Raw genomic sequence first — 25,304 nt, forward strand, 5'->3', positions numbered from 1 at the left:
GAACCACAGCATTCACAGCGTTGCGTTGTGAGCTTGTAGATCGGCTATTTTTGGTGAAGAGATTTGCTGTAGATTTTCCAGATATTTACTGAAAAAAAAGCGGTCCAAGTACAGAGACAACTCGGTTTACTAAGTGTAGAGGGTTTAAGTGGTTAAGAAATAAGCCTATTAAAAATCTATAGGCTATAACTTGCGTAGAATGTAACAAAAACTTAAGGGCAGCTGACCGGTGCATTCGTGACAACAATGTATAAGTCAGTAGCACTTGGAACAGAGAGGAATAAAGCACGTATGTTCATTCACTTGCAGCCACATGGATAGGATATCATGTCTAACCCCCAGAGAGAGGTCAGGAGATCTGCACCGCCAGCTCCTGGACCCATATCGGTCCATGTTTACACCCTCTGAGATGAATTAACACACACACACACAGCTCCTGGTGAATTGAAAGTAGACAGTGAAGAGTTTCCACCATGAGGAAGCCAGATCTCTCGCACACACACACACACACACACACACACACACACACACACACACACACACACACACACCTTAGAAGAGCTCAAGTTATTTGGCACCCTTTATTAGAAAAGGGTGTGTGTGTGTGTGTGTGTGTGTGTGTGTGTGTTTGTGTGTGCGTGTGTGCGACTGTGCATGTGGAGGTGAAGGGTAGGTATGTAGTTCCACAACTGTGGTGTGTGTGTGTGTGTGTGTGTGTGTGTGTGTGTGTGTGTGTGTGTGTGTGTGTGTGCGTGTGTGTGTGTGTGTGCGAGCATGCGCATATATGTGTGTATTTTACAGGATGAGCTGAATACACAGGACCACAATGGAAACCCCCTAGGGCTTTTTGTGTTATCCTTTCAGCAATCATTGTAATATCGTACAAGTAAGACGCGCGAACGCGGTAAGCGAACGCAAAAAATAAATAAATAATGAAAACAAATATTTAAAAAAAAGTAACCAATAAAAAATGCACTTTTTTTTTTTGAAAAATCTGCGTTAAAAGGAGCATCTTAGAAAAATACAAATTCACAAAAAAAAAACTTTGAATGTTTTTGAACAATTCAACAAAGTGTTTGAAGTGCCTGTTTCACCCACTTCCGGGGGGCGGAGCCAAAATCCGAGCCCGAAGTATTTGTTCGTAGACCCCCACTTAGGGGGGGTAGAAAAAGTTTCGGAGCGATTCGGGCACTTTTCATTTAACATGGGGTTTCAATGGGGAGTTTTTAGGAGCCTTCTCCGGGGCGTGGCTTCCGGGGGAAGGGGCGGGCTTAAACGCAACCTTGACAGGTGTGTTCAGTTTTCAAAGACCTTTCATTTGATGTATGGTACGTCTAAATTGGACATTTACTTATCTCAGAGGAGCTGCACACAGGCAGTGCACACAGGCAGTGCACACAGAGACACAGAGACACAACCCCAGCACGGTTTCATAGTAAGCTCCACTTGCGCGGAGGCGCGCCTTCGGCGCGTCTCCTTCCGCTGCGTTCGCAACCACTGTACTATTTGCAACTGTTAATAAAGTATTCAATCAATCAATCTGTAGAAGCATAGAGCTCGTGATTGAGTGTGGGGGAGAAGCAGGGGCTTTTCAAGTCACACAGATAATACAGTAGAAGATCTACAAGCTCACAAGGCACCGCAGTGTGACGCGTTGTGAGCTTGTAGATCTGCTATTTTCGCTGATCTACAAGGTCACCGCCAAACTTCACTTTGACCTTCATGCAATACCTCTTGCCAACCACTAAGTGTCACCAGGGCACACATTTATCAGTAGAAGAGCAGGTAGACCCACTACAACCACATTGTGTTTGTTATATCGTATTAACATAAAGCTGTGCTTTGTTTATGTTTCGTTCTGACGAGAGTCGTTGGACATTGTAATGACTGAGGCCAGTGAATCCACCAAACATTCAAAATACACACCGTTTCATGCACGTTTTATGTGCAAGGACTCATGTCTGTTGTCTAAGCATGAACGCGCACACACACGCACACACGTGTCTGGCACATGTGGTGAGAAGTGGCCTCTCTGGCTTTAAAAATGTGTGTGAGAGTGAGAGTGAGAGTGAGAGTGAGAGTGAGAGTGTGCGTGCGTGCGTGCGTGCGTGCGTGCGTGCGTGCGTGCGTGCGTGCGTGTTTTCCATGGATGGGCATTCGACCCTGAAGGGAAAAAAGTGTGCACAGCAATGGGAATGCATGGTATGCCAGGGTCCGGAGCGAGGATGGAGAGACAGAGACAGGGAGTGAGACAGAGAGACAGGGAGAGAGACAGAGAGACAGGGAGAGAGACAGAGAGACAGGGAGAGAGACAGACAGAGGGCCCTATTTTTGCCGGTGCCTTACCCATTATCCCTAAACTTCTTAGCCATTTTTACTATTTTTAAAAACATTTTCAAATAGTTCAACTAGCCGATCAACATCGACACGTTGTGAGCTTGTAGATTGGCTATTTGAACAATTTGAAAATGGTTTTAAAAATAGTCAAAAATGGCAAAGAAGTTTAGGGATAATGGGTAAGGCACTGGCGAAGGGACAGAGACAGAGAGACGGAGAGAGACAGAGACAGAGAGACAGAGAGAGAGACAGAGAGACAGAGAGGGTCACGGACCATTATTCTCAGAGTGAGCAATACACCAATTACGTCATTATTCAAAATGGCTGCCATGTGATCAGGTCAGTGTTCGGCAACAAAAGCCATGTGCAAGAGAGAGAAATAACTCGCGTCATGATGCGACGCGTTGTGAGCTTTTTAGATCAGCTATTTTCAGTTATTTTAGGTCCCGGGCATACACCAAATTTCTCTTTTGGGACTCCAGCTAAAAAGTTTGGGCACCACCGTCTTAGGAGACTGGATGTGTGTGAACCATTTCATACCGTTGGCGAGACTTGGAATGACGTTATCTTCTGGTATACCAAGTATCTTTGGAATGACCCTGCTCAAGGCCATGTTAGAAGTACCGTTATGTATGTAGATGCTTGCCAGGCTTGGATAAAGCCTAATTTAGATGCCGGTGTTGCACACCAAAAATAGCGAATACCCAATACGAATACCCAATACAAGCTCACAGCTGCTCACAACACAGCTTTTTTCAGCAAGGTGAGACATTTATTCCAGGGCGGCTCCCCAGCAAAAGTAGTTAAAATAGCTTCACAATAATTTTATCTATTATACGTTGGATATTCAAACGAGCTTCTACATCTGCTATTTTTGAAAAGTTTTGAAAAATATCACAAATGTTTTTCAATAATAATCTTCTCTTCTGGGGGGGTCCCTGGCACAAAACATTTTCAGATGGGGGTCCGCGCCCAAATACATACAGTATATCAATTTGGGGGTCCTTGACATGAAAAAGTTTGAGAACCACTGCTTTAAGCTGTAATTTCAGGAAAAGCGTTTAAACTATTGATACAAACGGTAGTATATCACTGACTCCCCTGTGGAACCTAATAGCTGCCAAACCTCTCCTTCCGTCACACAAAGCCCCACTTGGCACTTGATGCAAAGAATAAACCAAAGCAGCATATGTGGTCAGGGTGTTTGGTCTGTGGCCACACAGGCGTGCTGGCCAAGTCAAACAGGCACTTCCGAGGGCAGCCCTCCCTGCCCTGCCCTGCAGGGTCCTTCCTTCCCAGGGGGAAATCACTGGTCTGCTTCGGAAGTACTCCAATTATGTTTTAAGTAAAAGTAGCAATACCGCAATGTACAGTAGAAATACTCTGTTACAAGTCCTGTCACTTGTAACAAAAGTCTCCAAATAATTGTTGTGGAGTAAAAAGGTACAATATTTGCCGCTGAGATACAAGTATAAGGTAAAATTGTAAGTACAGAACTTGAGTAAATGTACTTAGTTACTTTACACCGCTGGTCTGCTTGCCGTAGGGCAGGTGTGAGAGACGCGGCCTGACAGAAAGAAAACATGACCAAGCACTTTCCACCGAGATGTCAACTCACACCGCCGCCCGGGGCAGGGGAACGCCGTTAATGTTTCATCCATATGGAACAAAAAAAACGAGAGAAAAAAAAGAAGCCTCACTTTGAAATGGAACACGGCAGTGATTTGTGTGCACGTGTGTCACAGAAAATGAAAGGTGGAACGACATCTTGGCATCTTCCTCTGTGTGCGTACTTGTATTACTTGTGAGGGCCAAATGTCCCCTCAAGTATATAGTAGTATTTGATAAATAGATATTGTGAGGACAGAAATGGTTGCTTTATGGTTAAAACGATTTCATTGCCTGCCGAAATCATGAAAGTAGTCGATTTATTTATGCCAGGTACGTCCAGTGCAACGCGGTCTTCTCGGAAAACAACGGAAAGTGTTGATAAAATAGAATCAATATTCGGTTACTGCATTGTCTATTTATCGCTTCAAATGTTTTCCGAAACATTATTGAGAGTACTGTTTAGCTGTAAATGACATTGTGTGTTTGTTTACACGGCTGCCATGTTGGATACGGGTGCAGGTGTTCTAGAGTCTTTGATTAGACAGCGAATAACAAAAAATAACAGAGGTCTGAATTCAGTGATTGACCAATCAGAATCAAGGATTCAACCAAGCCGTGTAATAAACTTAGTTTCACACTGGTGTCGTGCACAGCGCTGTGAGCTTGTAGATCGGCTATTTTGTGTGTGCGTGCGTTTGAGTGAGTGTGAGAGAGAGAGAGAAAGAGAGAGGGAAATGGGGAGAAACCCACAGACAGACAGACATCTTCCTGTGTGAGTGGATTGATGGGCGCATGATGTGCGTGCGCTAGCATGTGCGTGCATGTGCGAGTGTGTGCTACGTGCTGAGTCCATACATTTCTTCATGCAGTGGCAGTAAAGCTGTGTGTGTGTGTGTGTCTGTGTGTGTGTGTGTGTGTGTGTGTGTGTGTGTGTGTGTGTGTGTGTGGGTCCTACCTGCTGAGTCCATACATTCCTCCATTCCAGTGGCAGTAAAGCTGCTCTCCAGGATGGCGTCCATGTTTTCCAGGAAGTCCACAGACTGCAGAGGAGACTCGATCCGTGTGCCGCCTGCAACCAAATCCAGTACAGACACTGCTTCTCACAACGGTTTACTTTCAAGTACCCCCCCCCCCCCCCATTTGATAAGTTCAATTTCAATTCAATTTTATTAAAGTGCCAAATCACAAAAAGTTGTCTCAAGACACTTGAGGCAGAAACCTCCTATCTCCATATTTAAACTTTTTGTGTTTTTTTGAAAATTAATGCCCTACTTGGTCATACTACATAGAGTCACATATGTAGCGTCACACAAAAGTGACTTGAATCCTGAAAAGTTTCAGTTTTGGACGTATGAGGTTTCCACCCGACAGAGACGATATAGAGCAACCAGAGACCCCACATTGTCCCACCCTGAGCATGCAATTTTGATTGCATTTAGTATCCTAGACCTGTAAGGGTCCATTTGGTTCCCAACTATCTATCATTTAGCTGGGAACCCCCTAGGACCCCTTCTCAAGACCCCTCACCCTGGGGGGGTCCCCGGACCCCACTTTGAGAACCCCCGGAGTACAGCATCACCTTACAGACATGTCAGACTATAATTTGTTTGATTCTACTTCTACTACTTTCCAGTCCTCCACCCACACACTTCCCATGATGCCTTGGGAGTCTCGCTCTGAACTCGTAAATCTCTCTTGTCGAGTTAAAACAACTCTAACTCAGGTTAAGCCTGATTTATACTTAGTTGTACCTTGTACGACGGTGCCAAAAACTGAAGATCTATAATCTCACAATAGATTATAGACAACAAGTTGAAAAAAATAAATAATAATAATACATTTACAACCAAGGTTTATGTTTTAGCTTGTAATTAACTCATTCAGTGCCTGACTTATTTTTGGCAGTTTGGCTGTGCCAGAGCCAAAATTCATTGTTAAAAAAAAGTGCTTAAGTGAATGGAGCAGAACATTTTCAAATCATCATATCTTGGGTTCTGAAAAAAAAATTCAAAAAAAAAAAAGAAAAAAACTTTTTTTGGACGTCTTAGACATACAGTGGCACAGGGCTTATGATACAACGGACGTCTTAGACGTCCAGCGGCACTGAATGAGTTAAAGTAAATAAAAGATGAGTGTTAAAATCATTTACTGCTTTCTATAGTTTTAGCAATTTTCGCGATCTTTTTTACAGTGGGCGGGGGCATTCGGGCGGGTGGATGAATATGTCTTTTTTTATACAATAACACGGCGATTTCATTATTATTATATACAGTAGCTCTTCTAGCCCCCAATAAGTCACATCTGGCCATCAAAGACCACGGGACCTTTTTAATCGTGTAAAAAAATACATAGCCACCTGTCCTTTAAGTTGTTTATGTTCGGATATGGGCCAAAAATTTCAATATCGTGCATCCCTAGTTTGCCGGAGAAAATAACTAATAACTGATCTGTAATCGTGGCTAAAATGTATCTTTACGTACAGTATGAGTGTGGGCTCTATCTTGCCTTACCCCTTATCCCTAAACTTCTTTGCCATTTTTTACTATTTTGAAAAACATTTTAAAATAATTAAAATAGCTGATCTACAAGCTCACAATGCGTCGCTGTAGATCGGCTAGTCGGACTATAGATTTTTTTCTCCCAAAATAGCCAAATATGGCTAATAAGTTTAGGCATAAGGGGTAAGGCGGCGTGCAAGATAGGGCCCTGTGTGTGCTCTGACCATGTTGTTTGGCTTGCATCCATCCCAGCAGGTAGTTGCTGGTCTGCTGCAGCAGGACGTTGTTGTCTCCTTCGTACGTGGCGTTGGGATCGTTGCCGTCGCGTAGCTCACCGAACCTGTTCACTATATAAAACCACACAATACAACACACAGTTAGACACCATAAGCACCATACACGTCAATAGGACGAAAATACATAAATAAATCAAACTCGGCAGACATTGTGGAGGAGGAAGTGAGTGATAATAAGCCAGTCGCTAACTAATGACTGATGTGATGTGGAATCTATTTGGTTGAGAGAGAGGGGTGGCTTACTGGCTGCGATGGTGAGGATGCCGACCGCGTTACAACAACATCCCTGCATCCCCCTCCCCCCTCCCTGCTGTGCTGTCTCACTCCCCTGTCTTATGTTCATAAATCAACTACTGTACACCGCACAATCCTGAATCTTAACCACTTAAGCCCTGGCTATATACTTGGTTGTGTGAAGTGTGAAGAAAATCGATAATAGATGAAAGCTCACGACGCTATTTTGATCATTTCTTTTGCAACTTTGGACAATATAATGACATGCCCAAAATAGCCAGGTTCAAAGTGATGATCGGAACCCTTGAAGTCCAACTTGAGACTCCCGCTATGTGTCTATGTAGCTGGTGCGCCTAAAGCCGCCTAAAGTCTAACAATGGAAAAGCAGAGGTATTTTCCTGCCTATGTCTATGTCTGTTTTTTTTACGACTCACCACCCGAGCGCCTGGTGTTTGTGCATGCTTTTGCGTGCGTGCTTGTGTGTCACTCACTAGCCAGATATCCATGTCCTCCACAGGCCTCTCTACACTCCTGGATTCCTCTCTGACCCGTCCAGGATCCCAGAGGCTTCATGGTGCAGGCGATGGCATGGATCTCCCTGCCCAGCTCCGCCTGTACGCGCACACGCATGCATACGCGCACACGCACGAAAGCACAGTTAGTACAGTATACCTGAGGCCGATTCTACAAATGCCTTCTAAATCAGTGGTTCTCAAACGTTTTTGTGCCAAGGACCCCCCCCCCCCCCAAATTGATATATATATATATAACTACTGTTCTAAATCCTAAGAGTTTTCTGAAAAACATATGTCGCTATATACATATAGCTCAAATCTAAAATGACACAGATGCTTTCCCGGTTTTAATGGGATCACACACACACACACACACACACACACACACACACACACACACACACACACACACACACACACACACACACACACACACACACACACACACACACACACACACACACACACACACACACACACACACACACACCTGTCTCTCGCTGCGATCTTTCATCATCTGTCCGATCTGGAGCTCCACGAAGTTCATGAAGACCGACTTGGAGAAATGATCCAGAGCATAGGCTGCTGCTAGGTAGGGAATGAGACGCCACTGCTACTTATGGAGAGGAGAGGAGAGGAGAGGAGAGGAGAGGAGAGGAGAGGAGAGGAGAGGAGAGGAGAGGAGAGGAGAGGAGAGGAGAGGAGAGGAGAGGAGAGGCTGTAAGTAAGTGAGTAAATACATTTTATTTATAAAGCACCTTTCGAAACAATGTTACAAGGTGCTGTACAATGGAACAATATAAACAAGTTAAAAACATGGTATAATAACACAATAGTAATACAATACAACAAGGATTAAAGCAAAACATTGACCTGTACAAGTGAGTCAGGTAAAAACTTCATGAGACAAAATGCTTATGAAACAAATGTGTTTTTAACATGCTCTTAAAACCGTCGACTGACTCAGCATTTTTTAAAGCCAAAGGTAGGGCGTTCCACAGTGTAGGAGCAACCACTGGGCCCGGTCACCCTTTGTTTTGAGTCTGGTCGCGAGTAAGTCCAGAAGGCCTTTGTCAGAGGACCTGAGAGATCTGACATTGTTCTCAGGGGGCAGTAGGTCAGTAATATAAAGCGGGGCCAGCCCATGTAGTGCTTTATAAGTAGTTAAAAGGATTTTAAAATCTATTCTAGACTTAATTGGTAGCCAGTGAAGTGCGGCTAACACCAGAGTTATGTGTGCTCTGCGGTTGGTGTTAGTGAGAATTCTGGCCGCCGCATTCTGCACTAGTTGAAGTCGAGATATTGACAAACGGCTCAGGGTGGTACAGAGTCCGTTACAGTAATCAAGACAAAAGCGTGCATGATTTTTTGGATGAGAGGATAGGAAAGGATGAGAGGAGAGGAGAGGATGAGAGGACAGGAGAGGATGAGAGGAGAGGAAAGGATGAGAGGAGAGGACAGGAAAGGATGAAAGGAGAGGAGAGGAGGAATGGAGAGGAGAGGAGGAATGGAGAGGAGAGACGAGGAGAGGAGAGGAGACACGAGGAGAGGAGAGGAGAGGAGTTGAGTTTAAAATCGTCTATACAGTACATTCCATTGACTGAAATAAAAAATTCAAAGAAAACATACACATTTAATGCAGACCACATGTTTCCAGGTCTAAAATTGTTATCCTGACCTGAAAATGTATTTTCTCTTTACTAAAGAGATGGAGAGAGAGAGATAGAGAGACCCCTGTTACTGAACAAACATTCTTCTTCTTTCGGCTAATTCCCATCGGGGGTCGCCACAGCGGAATATTAGTTCCCATCTGGTTCTGTTCTCTGCGTCTTCCTCTGTGACTCCTTCCACCTGCATGTCGTCTCTCACCGCATCCACTAAGCCTGTTACGGTACTCCAAACGTACCGAAAATGAATCGAAATTGGCACTCGATACGGTGTACCGAAATTACAATCGCGATTCTCACGCTATCTCATTATGTCATTCCCGCACATGTGTGCATCCAAGGGAAGTTACGTGCTGTTGTTGTTTTTCTGTACATTCCGCGCATTCCTGCATCCGACAGGGAAGCAGTGACTCGGGGCGATGCAGTGACTAGGGGCGAAGCAGTTCCGCGTTCGTCACAGAAGGGGGCGTTGCCAAGTTACAGTGATCCGGTAGAAAAGCGAGACTCGCATTCCTGTACCCATGGTACCTAGCTGCAATCCCCCGCCCACCCACCCACCCACTCATCCCTGTTCTCCATCTCACCTGTAGCTGGTACTCCAGGACGGGGATCTCTTCTGTGTCTTTGGGTCCAAACTGTCTCCTGGTGGCAGAGAAGCGTATTGCCACGGTCAGGGCCAGCTTCAGGTTGGTCACCGCCATCCTGCAGATGGACACCCTGCCACCCGACAGAGCACCCAGCGACGCCCCAAAGCGCTTGTTGGGGTCCTGGAAGGATGGAGGAGGAAGTGGAGAAGAAGAAGGATTTTATAGAATTTTATACAATTGTATTGTAATATGAGGTAAATATCAGCAACGAAATTCAAAAACGATAAGAAATAAACTGACATTAAAAAGAAATTGAGGTAATATGAGGTAAATATCAGCAACGAAATTCCAAAACGATAAGAAATAAACTGACATTAAAAAAGGTACTGTAGGCTTATGTATCATTAAATAGACAAAGTAAAAACTATGGACATTTTAGTTTGTTTAAGTCTTGTACTGTATACACACACGATGCAGTTTAAGTTGTGTTCAGTAAATGAAAATGTTTCCCCCCCCCCCCCATACATCGAGTTTTCATTATTTTGTTAGTTTTAGTTATCTATAATAAACTTGGTATGACAAAAATAGCACATCCACAAGTTCACAACGCGTCACATTGGAGCTTCTTGTGAGCTTGTAGATCTGCTATCTTTTTGACAATTTAAATATATGAAATAATATCCTTTAACACATTGGGTGCCAGAGGTTTATTAAAATATTATACGTTGAGTGCCAGCATTTCTTCCATCCACTTGCGTTATACATTTCGTGCTGTGAGAAGCCCAGACGCGGAAATGCATGTAAACAAAGCGTGCGTGCGAGACGGCGGAGGGTCCCGACTAACGCCTGGAACAATAATATTTCCAACGCGATCCTCCATTGCAGCGTGATCGCCGATCGAAAACGGCTCGTTTCCACCACATTAAAAAGAAATGGAGATATTAAGCTTTTAATCAAGGAGATAACATTGAAAACGCCGACCGGAAGGATTTTTGACATGGAGCCACATCCAGCCTCTTCTTCTCAGAAACTGCTTGGGTGATGTCAAAGTTTCGTTTTAGCGCCCCACGTGGCCCACATGTATAAAAATAGAATTGGGTCAAAAACGGTCCGGACCGTTTTCGGCACTTCTCGTTTGGACCCTCAAAAACGGTCCGGACCGTTTTTGGCATTCAATGTGTTAACTCAAACTCCTAAATGAAACAAACATGCATTCAGTTAGAAAGACTTCATTTTGCTTTCCTCGCGGAAATCCTCTGTCTCCCAGACGGACACACATAAATCCCGTCCACAGCCTCTAACGTTTTCCCAGCGTTAGACAAATGAACGTAAATATTCAAGAGGGCTGCCAAAGTGTGAATCATCTGTCATTGCCTCTACTGGGCCATAAACAGTTCCAGGTTATTAAGACAGTTCTGTCAGGAGCGCCACTGACCCTCGGCTATATTTACATCTCTCACGGGGAGGTGAAGGTAGGAATGTTTTCCATGACCGTTCGCTGGCTGCTAAGCAGACCATCATGGTCCCAACGCGGCCACTACTGCGGCTCCAGGCTCCCACAGAGACCCTTAAGACCTGGTTAGGGCCTTAATGGTCTTAAGAATAGAGCACCGAAGTCTGACGTCACTGCCGCCAGAGGGCGCTATCCCCCCTGGGTCTCTGCGTTCTTTTTTTGTGTTGAAATCCCCAATCTTAGATCACGTCATATAAGAACTGTGTTGCAAGAAATAAACAAATCATACAGGTGTTTCTGTCAGGGGGGTGGCTCTGCATCGAAAATTAAATAAATTCTGCCTTAAAAGGGATAGTTCACCCATATAATTACTTATTTTCTATCAATTACACACCCCATGAAGCCTTGAATTCATGGATTTATATTTGTTTTTGTCGTATTCCTAAGCCAATAATTTGATGACCGGCGGAAAGGTGCTAATGTCTCCTTTCCTAAGCAAATGATTGGCTTAGGAATGCGACAAAAACAAAAACATCTCCATGAATTCAAGTCTTCATGGGGTGTGTAATTGATAGAAAATAAGTCATCACGCTCCGTCAAGAAAATAAGCGCTGGACGTGACGTAGTATGTTATGTGCGCTGGGCAGCAGCCGCGTTCATGGGAAATGTAGTCGTTGGGTCGTTTGACTCGTTTCTAGCGTTTATTGTGTTACTCTTTGGGTCAATTTGTACATTTCTACCTTCAGTCGATGCTTCATATCCATATGAGTAAAATCGCCGGGGTGGTGTGATTAATATTCGAACACAGTTCTTATATGAGGCGATCTAAGATTACCCTATGGGCCTATGGGGATTTCAACACAAAAAATAACGCTAAAACCCAGGGGGATATCGCCCTCTAGTCGGCAGTGACCTCAGGACTTCGGTGCTCTATTGGTGATAAGTAACTAAGTACATTTAGTCAATTCCTGTACTTAAGTAAAAGTCTGACACAGAGGTACTTTTCCTGCCTAGGAAAAGGAACAGAGACGCTACATCCTCCCGATAAGAGGCTCCTCACTGGCAGGGTAGCCAATAGGCTCCACTACATCTCAGAGGCAAATGTTGTCCTTTTTACTCCACTACAATTGTTTGAAAAGGTTACTATTACTTTGGAGATTTAGGTTATTCATAAAAAAGACATACATTAACCACTTAAGCCCTATTTTATATTTCGGAACACGATGCGACGCGTTCTGAGCTTGTAGAGCAGTTTTAGTTTTTTTGACACATTTTAAAATAATATATTGGGTTTTTTTTATTGTGAAATGAGCCATTCTGCATTATGAATACTTTATATTGATGCCAATACTTTTTTACTTTTTCTGCAGGACTTTTACCTGTATGTAACACAGTATTATTCCTACATTGTGGTATTGCTTCTTTTACTTAAATGCAAAGAATCTGCGTATACTTCTTCCACTACAGCTGCAAACAACAGCCATCATGGTCCCACAGCGGCTACTATCTCCAGTCTCCCAGAGAGACCATTAAGACCTGCTACAGTCTTAATGGTCTTAAACACATAACTGCTCCAGTGTGATCGCAGCAAGCTGAGACTGCTGAACCACAACACTCTTAAACACCCCTAAACTGTTTGTTTATCCTGATGCAACCCCCCCTCACAGTGTGTGTGTGCGCGTGCGTGCGTGCGTGCGTGCGTGCGTGCGTGCGTGCGTGCGTGCGTGCGTGCGTGCGTGCGTGCGTGCGTGCGTGCGTGCGTGCGTGCGTGCGTGCGTGCGTGCGTGCGTGCGTGCGTGCGTGCGTGCGTGCGTGCGTGCGTGCGTGTGTGTTTCATTGTGTCAGGAATATCTCTCACACTGGCCGGTTCCCATCGTTGCAGATGCACCCAGAGAAACCCCATGCTGTCTTTTAACAGGTTTGTTTTGTGTGTGTGTGTGTGTGTGTGTGTGTGTGTGTGTGTGTGTGTGTGTGTGTGTGTGTGTGTGTGTGTGTGTGTGTGTGTGTGTGTGTGTGTGTGTGTGTGTGTGTGTGTGTGTGTGTGTGTGTGTGTGTGTGTGAATTCTCCAAGTGAATCCATCTGTAGCAAATGCTGCTGTTGTTGATAAAAGTGTGATATCCTATCAATTAGTTTAGTTTAGTCTCACTTTTAGTCTCACTAGTCGTGCTACGAGTTAGAATAAAAGATGAACATACCAAACGATTATTATACCAAAAGAAACGAAACGATTATACCAAACTAAACACATTTTAAACAAGAACGAAAACATACTCTCCACCTCTGGCGGAGACAACTAGGGGAATCATTGTGGAGGTGCACGGCACCGGAGGTTCCGGTCTGGGAAAATGGTATTAATCCAAGGCTACTCATATGCTGAGTTAGCTTGGAAACCAGGCAAATCTGCCAGTGCAAGGAAAAAAAATATTTGGCTGCCCCTAGCCTCGGTCCCAGCCTCACTCATCTGTGAAGAGAAGAGCCTGGTCACGACCTAAACCAGCGAGTGTCTAGGAAGTCCTGAGTGGGCAGGATTTCCGTTTCCCCCGGAAACGATTTTTTTGACCAATCACAACACTCGTTTCATTCATGGAGAATGTTAACAGATTTCTAAAGCATCAACGTCATTTCCTTGGGAGGTACTTCCGCCAAATGTAACCGTTTCAGGTTGTCACTTCCTAGACAACCAACAGCCCAGGTCTTGCCCAGCGTGCGCTGCCCCCTAAATTGTGGGGCACCAATCAGGGATCAAGTATGCAAATGTGGGGCGGGTTTATCACCAGAGGTATTCTTTTTTAAATCAGCCCCTTGGAAATGCATATTCCAAACAGAGATTCCAGACTAATATCTACACAGTGATATGAGTCTGGCCATGCCAGGCTAACACTGGTCAAACCCATGACCTTGTGGTCGAAAGACGAGAGCTCTACCCACTGAGCTATTACTTTTGATGCAGTCATGGTCTTTTTTTTTGTTGCTGTACATAATTTATTTTTATGTACATGGGATCATTATTTAATGATCCCATGCATGAAACATATTGACAGTAACAGGACAAATAATCTCCCAGATTAAATTATCTGCACAACAGTCTAATTTTCCAGTAAGGTGGGTTCACTGTGGTTTCTTGGGCATGGCTGCATTATACAACACATATACGACGTAGAAACTGCCGAAGACCGTGAGACCAATGGTGGTTCTGTACAGGAGCGCATCCTTGGTACCTCCCTTCAGGTAGATGGGGACGCCGTTGTCTTCCTGAAAGAACTTCTGTTTATCTTTGATTGTGTTCTCTATCTGTCTGCGGGCACTGCCGCTGACGGTCCGCTTGGACAGCTGCCGAAGACCCATAAGTTGTCTGTACATGTTGACGCCGGAATGTTAGTGGAGGTGTGGTCACTGAGCTCACGACAATGACCGGATCCTTATAAAGCCTTGCTGTGTGTAACAGAACGACATCCCATCGTGTGCTCTACTGCTTATATTGGTTCGGTCGCACGAGGTGTGACCAATCCGCTGAGCTGATGGGTCGGGCCGGCCAATCAAGGTCGCCGATGCGTGCTGATGTCCCTAATATAGTAAATTGATCACCATAGCAACCGCAGTCAAAACAGGCTTTACACAGCAGACAGTGTGTTCAGCAGTGTTAACAACTAAATCAGTTTCCACTGCGGTGGAGCAGCTATACCAACACAATTGGGCCGTGTTTGGGGTAGGGGAAGCCGGGTGGGGAGGGAGGATCTTTGTCACTGCACGTATCCTAATTTCCGGGGACAGTGCCTATTGGGAGCAGTGTTGCCAGATTCTGTGAGAGAAACAAGCAACCGGGTCTAGGAAAACCAGCCCAAAAGAAGCGACTATGGGCCACATTAGCACTTTAATATATACATCAGCTATTTGAAAATAGCAGATCTACAAGCTCACAACGCGTCGCGACGCGTTGTGAGCTTGAAGATCGGCTATTTTCAAATACAATCTTGCGGGGAAATTACAATAAGCAGATCTGGCAACCCTGATTGGGAGAGGATTCCACACTACCAGATCGAAATACGAGATACCCATACAAGGAGCAGGGTTGACGCGACCTCTGTCGCCCAAGACTGACGTCCTGGACAGTGTGCGCGGAGACCGACATCACCTGAATGTCTGCTGATGTCATGACCATAGCACACCATATTAGGACATATGTAAGCTCCATATAAGGACAAGCGAGGACAGAGTGACATCAGCAGTATGATGTGGCATCTCTCGAGGAGAGAATGTACGTACGTAAGACCCGGGTTACCAGGTTCAGGAGTTCAGCTCGAGCATGGGAACTCAGTTGACATCTTTATTTAGTGTAGTTATACCATAGACTGTATGAAATGAATGGACAGCGTTACACCCCTAGAACTCTACAGACCGTAAATGAAGCCGATTGTTCAGCTGTGTGCAATCCGCCATCTTTCAATATCGCGCCATATCCTGCAGAATGAGACCATTATTGGTTGGGTAGCTTGTCAATCAAAAGCGGGGGCGGGGAATGAATGCTATTGGTTGTGTAGCTTGTCAATCAAATCATCCCGCCCCCCCCCAAGAGCATAACCTACTTTATCGTCAATTTGAAAATAAATGGGACCATAGTTTACCAATCATGATGATTAAAAGGAAACTTTAAACTAGCGACTGGAAGCATATAGTATTTATGACTATTTTTATTAAGGTAAGAAAATCTAGTCTAAAGTCAGGGGTAAAACAGCGAAACTTCATATGAACTCTTCCGTATTGGCGTCAATGTAAAAATCTCAGGCTGGCCCCTTGATTTATACACTACAAGCAGACCTTGCGGAGAGCGAAGAGGACAGTGTCGAGGCTGAGTAGGACGGGATGGTGCTACATCCTCCTGGTGGGGGATCCTCACTGGCAGGTGAGCCAGTAGGTACAGCAGTGGCAAACAGTGGGAGGAATTGGCACAATGACGAAATTGGGAGAAAATTTTTGTCTGCCGTGAAAGATGACCCACCTTGAACGGTGTGACGTAGCGGCCATCAGGGGTGACGTCTCCCGTCTTGTTCAGTAGGTTCTCCCGTGGAATCCTCACCTTGTGGAACATCGCAAACCTGCACGGAAAAAAAGGCACCTGTGTTTGGTCTCCTATCAATTTATATATTTTGGCAATTTATAAATATGGAGATAAGAGTTTTCTGCCCAACAGCAACGATATGTAATATACACTACTGTAAACACTAATGACCCACAGACAGGGTTCCATTTGTACATTTCCTTAATCACTTAAAGGGATAGTTCATCCCCAAAATCCCATTGTTTTTGTCGCATTCCTAAGCCAATAATTTGATGACCGGCGGCGGTTCTGGTAGGAGATGCAAAGAGTCTCCTTTGTGTCTCCTACCGGAACCGCTGCCTACCGGTCCACTGGTCATCAAATTATTGGCTTAGGAATGCGACAAAAACAAAAAAATATCCATGGATTGGATTCAAGTCTCCATGGGGTGACTAATCGATAGGAAAAATAAATAATATAAATAATTTTGGTTGAACTATCCCTTTAAGCCCATATACTTCTTCATATGACAAATAGCAAAAATAATGGTTAGGCGTTTCTACAAAGGTTGTAAAGGAGCTAATTTAGCTATTTTGTTTTATTTTGAAAGCTTTTGAAAAGCTTTGACACATTTTCTTACTTTGCCCAAAATAGGGAGGCCATGGTTAATGTGGTTAACATAGATTTTTAATTAAATTGTTTAATTGTCATGTTATCAAACATGAACATCAAACATATCAGACAATCTACATTTCGCAAATGGAAATGCATGTACTGTATTTAATAAAAACATATCCCCGCCGGCAATAAAAATGAATAACCAGAGGGGGGGGGGAGGATATCAAAACCAGATATCAAATCCAACCCTGGATCTACAGTCAAAATAACATCAATGTCTTTTCCCTCTCACTCAACAATCCTTCTTCTAACCTCTCCAGCAAACGCACGCACACGCACACACACACACACACACACACACTAGGGGTGTGCCGATACACTAATTTCACGAAACGATACGATACGATATTGGGCTCACAACTTCGATACGATTTCGATACGATACGATACGCACTTTTTTATTATGAAAATATATGGGGGAGAAAAAAATCAAATGCAAACAAATAATTCTGTTTTTGCATTATTCAGACATGCAAACTTGTAGCTTTTCAGCTACAATAGCCGTTTTGAATCCAAATAATAGTGTGACACCTGACCCGGAAAAAAAAGCATGTTGTCACCCTTTTCACCTCGGGGCTGTTTGCATGCCTGATTATTATTATTGTAAAAAAAAAAAAAATCAAAACGATATTTTCCCCCCCCAAAACGATACATATCGTCCCGAAAACGTATCGCGATATATCGCGGGACGATATATCGGCACACCCCACCCACACACACACACACACACACACACACACACACACACACACACACACACACACACACACACACACACACACACACACACACACACACACACACACACACACACACACACACACACACACACACACACACACACACACACACACACACACACACTACTAGTTTTGCTCTTGCCCTGTTGGTAAATTTCGGTTGTTTTAAATGTGCTATATAAATAAAGTTTAGCACTTACTCGCATTCACATATTTATGGTCTTTTCTCAAACCTTAATGGATCCTGCCTATAAAAATTTAAAGTTTGATTTCATGATACAACATTCCTGCAAGTACAGTCTCAGAACACAAGTTGGCAGTGGTGGAAAAAGTACTCAAATGTTTTACTTAAGTAAAAGTATCAATACTGGAATGTAGAAGTACTCCGTTACACGTAACAGTCCGGAATTAAACATAACACGCGTCGCACGGCGACGCGTTGTGAGCTTGTAGATCTGCTATTTTCAAATAGCCTAAGTATAAAATAGGGCTAAAGAGGTTAATGTAAGTTTCATAATGAAATAATGTATACTACAAAGTAACTAAAGCTGTCAAATAATAGTGGAGTAAAAGTACAATATTTGCCTCTGAGATGTAGTGGAGTAGAAGTAAAAGTATAGACAATTGGAAATGCTCCAGTAAAGTAAAAGTAGCTAAAAATTGTACTTAAGTACAGTACTTGAGTAAATGTACTTAGTTACTTTACACCACTGCAAGTTGGCCGATAGTGTAGTGAACGCACCTAAACAGTCATTACTGGACGTACGGACCAGAGCATGTCCCCTCATTCACCACGACAACACATGGAATGTTTCCCTCTCTGACTGCTCTCCTCTGAGAGTTGGAGTGCCACTCCACCCAAAATCATGTTTTTGAAGCTTATCCATTAAAATCCTGCTTGTTTTGGCACTCTGCTTTTCCCTAGAGCATTGCAATGGATTGATCAAACATTTATATTGCTGACCAGGGTTGCCAGATCTGGCTATTATAATGTCCCCGCAAGATTTAATTAGAAAATAGCCGATCTACAAACTCACAACGCGTCGCATCGCGACGCGTTGTGAGCGTGTAGATCTGCTATTTTCAAATAGCTGATGTATATGTTAAAGTGCTCATGTGGCCCATAGTCGGTTCTTTTGGGCTGGTTGTCCTAGACCTGGTTGCTTGTTTCTCTCACAGAATCTGGCAACACTGTTGCTGACCAAGTTTGGAGGTGTGTGAACTGGAACTTGAAATGGTTCCTCAGAGTCTGTGTACCTCTACTGCCCTCTGCTGGTGTAAAACAGTTGGATTTGGGGTTGTGGTGCCCATTCAAACAGAAGACACAGACCTCCCCGTCAAATATTTGTACCATTTGAATAATAACTTCTGGCAGTGACGTACGTCATGTAATGTGATGTAATAATGTTAATTGTTTGCTCTGACAGGAACAAATCAACATCAATTGTTGTGTTAACCAGTTAAGACCTGAAGCCGATTCTACATGTCTCCTAAATCCCAACAGTTTTCTGAAAAACGTATGTTTCTATATCAGTGGTGCTCAAACTTTTTCATGTCAAGGACCCCCAAAATTATATGTATCTGGCCGCGGACCCCCATCTCAAAGTATTTTGTTCCAGGGGGTCCCAGAAGCAAATATTTGAGTTAAAAGTGTTTGCTTTAAAATATATATATTTAAAGATTTGCACACATTTTCACGATTTATCAAAAATAGCAGATCTGCAAGCTCATAGCGCGGCACTCGGTGCCGCGCTATGAGCTTGTATATCTGCTATTTTTGAATAGCCAAAGTGTAAAATAATCCTTTTTTAGCTCAAATAAAAAAGTGACACAGATGCGTTCCAGGTCTTCATGGGTTAAGAAACACTGGACTAGTCCCATGCAGTCAGTATGTCACCTACCCATTGTCCAGCCCATTCTGACCCAGCTTCTTGCCCATGTCTCCCACCAGCACACCAGGCATGGCCAGCAGGGTCTTAGGATCTCTCACCTATCACACAAAACAAAACACACATCATCAAGTCTCTCCTCCTCAGATGCATAACTATTCCACACAAATATATCTCTGCTGTCCGGCAGGAACCAGCTAACTCCAAAATGTTCATTTTTCAGGAAATGAAAAAAACAAAAATGGAGTTAGGAGGTTTTGTTTATCATTGATAAGAACAGCTGAATGGACCTCCAAGCTCACAATTAGGTTGGAGGTCAAAAGGGGGTGGAGTCTGGAGTCAGCAAAACCAGCTAACTTCACCTCCCTTTGCTGGAGTTAGCAGAAACAGAATGTTTGAGGATCCAATGGAGTTAGCTGCTTTTGTCAGAAGCACTTTTTAATACTTTTCATTGGTTCAATATTTTTTTACCAACACACAGACGTAAAGGGCGTTCAATAGCACTGATTTATGGAAAAAAATGCAAATGCGGAAAAATTGAGTTAGCTGGTTCCTGCCGGACAGCAACGATATACACAACGAGACCTATATGTGAAACATTGCTGTGTTGTTTACTTTCACTATTCACTACTTATTAGTAATTGTATTTTCTGATGCCTTGCTGATAACAAGGACCACCCAACCACACTCCACTGGACAGATATGCAAACTGAACAAAGTTGACTCCTGGCTGAATAATACCCAAAAGTTCAGCAGAGGACATTATCCAGTTTAATACTGACAGACCAACTAGTGTCAACAGTCTTTAATGCACTTTATGAGACATTTATTAAGACTAAATAGGACACAGATGCACTCACTTGTTAATAGCCTGGAAAAAAAGACTCACTTGTGATCCACCTGATGTACTGTATATCGACGCTGCCTGGCAGAAACCTCCTATCTCCATATTATTTCAACTTTTTCGTCACTAGTTAACGCCCTACATCGTCGCACAAGAGTGTCGCACAAATGTAGTGAAAATAACAGATCTACAAGCGCACAACATGACACGTTGTGATCTTGTAGATCTGCTATTTTCACTATAAAATTGTCGTTACTGAAAAGTAATGGTTTTGGACATACAAGGTTTCCCCCCCAACAGTGACGATATTTGATGTGTTTTTATGACTGGGTTACAACCATGTACCACACTACAGGGTTGCACACTGTAGACTTTCTGTCCTTAAAAAGGTAAAAACAAACATCAGTATTGGTCCATAAAATACAGCTGTCTAATATTGCGTTTGATCTGGATAAAAAAGAAAAGAAAACGAGGGTAAAGCATTTTTCAGAGGTAAGAAGGTCAGTGGCACTTATAGCCACTTGAGCATGATTTATACTGAGTTGTATGACAGTATCACAGTATCACATGTCAAAAATAGCCAGTCTACTAGCTCTGCTCTTTTCATGAAAACAAATTGCTAATCTTTGAACATTCTTGCCCAAAATAGGGATGCCAGTTTGAAAGGGATTAGGCAAACGAGGCCGATTCTACTAATCTCTTCTAAATCCTAACAGGTTTCTGAAAAAAACGTATGTTTGCTATATCAGTGGTGCTCAAACTTTTTCATGTCAAGGACCCCCAAAATTATATGTATTTGGCCGCAGACCCCCATCTCAAAATATTTAGTTCCAGGGACCCCCCAGAAGCAAATATTGGAGTTAAAAATGTTCGCTTTAAAAATATATATATTCAAAGGTTTGCACACATTTTCAAGATTTTTCAAAAATAGCAGATCTACAAACTCATAGCGTGCCACGTGCTATGAGCTTGAATATCTGTCATTTTTGAATAGCCAAAGTATAAAATGACACAGATGCTTTCCTGGTTTTAATGGGTTAAAGTGAGTCCTGTGCAGAGATCAACATTTGTGACTAGCAACAAATGCATTGAAAATGCTGGGTACAATATTTGCCTTTGAGATGTAGTGGAGTAGAAGTAGAAGTGTTGAAAATTGGAAATACTCCAGTAAAGTAAAAAATACCTCAACATTGTACTTGTAAATGTACTTAGTTACTTTCCACCACTGGAAGGGGATGCCATATGGGCCACAGTGAGTTTGCGGTGCTGAAGCTGTCGTTATGTAAAGTTCTCAACATTGCTTGCCTGCCTGGCTGTGGTTATATATTAAATATATCATCTATTGTGAAGCCATTATAAAGATGTTTCCCATGACTGGCCTGCCTAATATTGACTAGCTATAATAGAATATACACACTCACTATACCACTGGACTACTGCACCAGTTACCCATCTACCATTGCACTGCGCTGTTTTGTTGCACTAGTTCTATTCGTTTAAATCAATGTTTTGTTTTTGTTTTATCCCAGAGAAAATGTTTTTTTTTTCAGTTCACTTGGCACTCCCCTGGTGTCCCTATTTTGAGCAGATGTTTAAAAAAATAAATATTTTTTTATGTTCTACAATCTACAAGCTCACACTGCATTGCGATGCATCGCATTGTGAACTTTTAGATTGGCTCTTGTTTGCTATTCGTCATATGCTTAAATATATAGGGCTTAAGTGGTTATGAAGCTGAACTACTGAACAGAAACAAGAGATGTAATTGAGCTGCAGCACCATCTTGTGGACAGATTTTGTGGCCAGAGTGACATAAAGGAGTAGATAGACCTACAGACAAAAAGACAGTCATTGTGGTTAAAGTAGTTGCAGGCAGCTGCTCTGATAAATACCTGCACGACGAAGGAATGCAGGCCGTGGCACACTGCGTCAGGCGTGTAGAGCTGGGCGAACACCACGGCGTGTGTGGCCGTCTTTCCCAGGTTCCCCACCCAGAACTTGGCAGCCTCGAAGTCTGGGGAGTTTATGACAAATTCCTACAGGGTAGAGGAATACGTTATCAGTTTGATGATGATGGCATATAGAGCAGTGGTGTAAAAAGTACTCAAATATTTTACTTAACACATTGAGTGCCAAAAACGGTCCGGACCGTTTTTGAGAAAAGAAAAAAAAAAAAAAAAAAAAAAAAAAATATATATATATATATATATATATATATATATATATATATATATATATATATATATATTTATTTGTTTTTATTTATTTTTTCCTTCACAGCACCAGGAGATATAATTTTTCGAAGATTTAGACTCCAATCCACTTCCTGGTTAACTTATGACTTCAAAAGCCTGTATCTCGGCTCCTGTGTACATTTTTTTTTTATTATGTATTTTTGACTATTTCGACTATTTTCAACTGGCTGCAACTATGGAACGGATTACCTAATGTTTTTAATTTTTTCCCCCCGATTGTACGAGACCCCTGTGTGTGTAATGAGGGGATCACTGTGAGGACGGTGATCACTGAAAATATTTTGTGACTACTTGAAAAAGGTTCAAAAATTGTTAAAAATCCAGGCACTGTGAGTACCCTGTTTTAAAAAAAAACTGGCACTCAATGTGTTAAGTAAAAGTATGATACTGCAATGTAGAAATACTCTGTTACAAGTAAAAGTTCAGAATTAAAGTATTGGTATCAAAATGTACTTAAAGTACCAAAAGTAAAAGTACTCATTATGCAGAATGTACCCTTTCAAGCTTTCAAATGTATAAAACCCTTTTGAAAATAGCAGATCTACAAGCTCACAATATGCCGCATCGCGACGCATTGTGAGCTTGTAGATCGGCTATTTTCAAATGGCCGAAATGTAAATAGGGCTGAAGTGGTTAATGTATGTTTTGTAATAATAATCAAAAAATCTACAAAGTAACTAGTACGTTTTCAAATAATTGTAGTGGAGTAAAAGTAAAATATTTTCCTCTGAGATGTAGTGAAGTACTGAAAATCAGAAATACTCCAGTAAAGTAAAAAAATACCTCAAAATTGTACTTAAGTACAGTACTTGAGTAAAGGTACTTAGTTACTTTACACCACTGATATACTGTAGAGGTGTCTCTAGAAAAGGGAAAGGGGCTACATTAACTGAAAGCGGGCACTGGACAACATTCAGCCACTAGAAGTCTAGGGCATTGGAAATGGTATGAATGCACAGTATTTATTATGTTATCTCTGTATGTATGCTATACTAGGATCGAACCTGTGTGCTGTGGTCGTACGTAGCGGTGGTTCTCATCGCTCTGGTGTTGCTGCCGTGACTCAGCTCTGTCAGGGCGAAACACCCATATACCTGCAGACATTAAAAATAGCAGTAAATTGTCATCATCGTATTTATATGAGAACTTTTCAAACATGAATTGCACAAGGTGCCTCATATACAGCCGCGAGCACTTGATAATGGCAGTGGTACCACCTGATTACTCCCCTGGTAACACCACCAATTAAGTACCTGTGGTATTACTTTTCATGTCACGGTCTGCTCCTCAGCCCTTGGGCTTTGACCGTGTTCGTTAGCAACGTTAGCAGTACATTGTTAGCAACAGGGGAAGTGATTGTTATTTATTTATATTTTTTGTAAACATAGAAAATAATGCAGAGTCCTTAGGATGAATCCAGAAGCAATTGTTTCTTTATACACAACTGAGTTTATCACATTTAACAACATTAAACAAATGAGAAACTTCAAAAACAATGCATTATTCTTGGTGCCCCAAGGTGGAATCAGGTCACCAACATTTGTCATAATGAGTCCCCAGGACAGAAACAAAATCAATACAATAAAATCTTTCAGTCAACAATTAGAAGTTGTAATCACTTTTTGGCAGTTATAAACCTGCATGTTATAGATTATAGGCATATTGCCACTTTAAAGCCAATTTAAACTGGTAAACAGGATTGGTTATAATTGATGACAGGACAGGTAAAATATTGTCACTAGGATGATTGCAAAGGAGATTGCTTCTTTATACATAACTATGTTTATCATGTTAAACAAACCAAACACATAAAAACATTGGGAACAGTAGCATTGTAGAGCATTGTACCCTGAACTCCTGGCCATCAACTCACACTCACAACCCCCTACGCTACCGGCAGAGTTGTTGACCCCAGCTTGTGTAATGACTAATGTAGACGTATTGCCTGAACGTTTGAACCCAATAAAAGCAGTTGTAGACAAAAGTAAACAAGGAGCAAAGACAGAATCTAAATGAACACAATGCAATGTATCTGCCCCAAACCAAAAATAAAACCTTACAGCGAAATATACAGCGTAAATAGCCGATCTACAAGCTCACAACGCGTAGCAATGCAACGTGTTGTGAGCTTGTAGATCCATTTTCACTATTCTGAGCTTGTTGTATATTGCCCGTGACTACCAGTCCATTACAATAATAAAACTAAAATTAACACTGAAATTAATAAAAACTCAACTAAAACTAAGCCTTTTCATATATATATAAAAAATATATATATATTCAAAGATTTGCACAAAATTTCAAGATTTTTCAAATATAGCAGATCTACAAGCTCATAGCGCGGCACGCGAGTGTGTAGATCTGCTATTTTTTAATAGCCAAAGAAATCTAAAATGACACAGATTAGTTCCCGCACTGAATGGGTTAAGCGCAAATTAGCTCTATCCGTACTGCAGCTACAGAATGAAAGGTGTGGGTATGTTCACTATGAAGTTAGTGTATTATAGCATAATCGTTACCGTCATGTCGTCTGAGTCTCGCACAAACTTGCTGTGTCTCTCTGACCCCGAGTTGGCGACCGTCTGACCGAACATCTGGAAAACAACACAGGAGAAGAGCATGTTTTATTGTGAACATCTGGAAAACAACACAGGAGAAGAGCAT

At 42.5% G+C, this 25,304-nt stretch overlaps 3 protein-coding genes across 4 annotated transcripts in view; 1 reads left to right on the top strand and 2 right to left on the bottom strand.

Moving 5' to 3' along the window:
• sh3tc1 (SH3 domain and tetratricopeptide repeats 1) overlaps nucleotides 1–25,304 on the top strand; it is a 254,841-nt gene that overhangs the window by 118,408 nt on the left and 111,129 nt on the right. The gene's annotated exons all lie outside the window — the stretch shown is intronic.
• acox3 (acyl-CoA oxidase 3, pristanoyl) overlaps nucleotides 1–25,304 on the bottom strand; it is a 69,886-nt gene that overhangs the window by 34,615 nt on the left and 9,967 nt on the right. For both annotated transcript variants that reach the window (XM_080451697.1, XM_080451698.1), the window contains exons 5-14: nucleotides 25,160–25,234; nucleotides 23,645–23,734; nucleotides 22,278–22,421; nucleotides 19,554–19,642; nucleotides 16,196–16,292; nucleotides 9,743–9,925; nucleotides 7,982–8,104; nucleotides 7,468–7,588; nucleotides 6,671–6,793; nucleotides 4,904–5,017 (exon numbers count right to left, since the gene is read on the bottom strand). In XM_080451697.1, the coding sequence (XP_080307823.1) occupies nucleotides 4,904–5,017; nucleotides 6,671–6,793; nucleotides 7,468–7,588; nucleotides 7,982–8,104; nucleotides 9,743–9,925; nucleotides 16,196–16,292; nucleotides 19,554–19,642; nucleotides 22,278–22,421; nucleotides 23,645–23,734; nucleotides 25,160–25,234 (1,159 nt within the window). The remainder of the gene's footprint in view (nucleotides 1–4,903; nucleotides 5,018–6,670; nucleotides 6,794–7,467; nucleotides 7,589–7,981; nucleotides 8,105–9,742; nucleotides 9,926–16,195; nucleotides 16,293–19,553; nucleotides 19,643–22,277; nucleotides 22,422–23,644; nucleotides 23,735–25,159; nucleotides 25,235–25,304) is intronic.
• Nucleotides 14,308–14,559, bottom strand: LOC308102335 (cytochrome c oxidase subunit 7A2, mitochondrial-like; the record flags this gene model as incomplete). Its single annotated transcript, XM_080452001.1, has 1 exon — nucleotides 14,308–14,559. The coding sequence occupies one exon, from the start codon at nucleotides 14,557–14,559 to the stop codon at nucleotides 14,308–14,310; it is 252 nt and encodes an 83-aa protein (XP_080308127.1).

The sequence above is a fragment of the Gymnoscopelus braueri genome, assembly GCF_963280865.1.
Source record: "Gymnoscopelus braueri genome assembly, chromosome: 15".
Classification (NCBI taxonomy): domain Eukaryota; kingdom Metazoa; phylum Chordata; class Actinopteri; order Myctophiformes; family Myctophidae; genus Gymnoscopelus; species Gymnoscopelus braueri.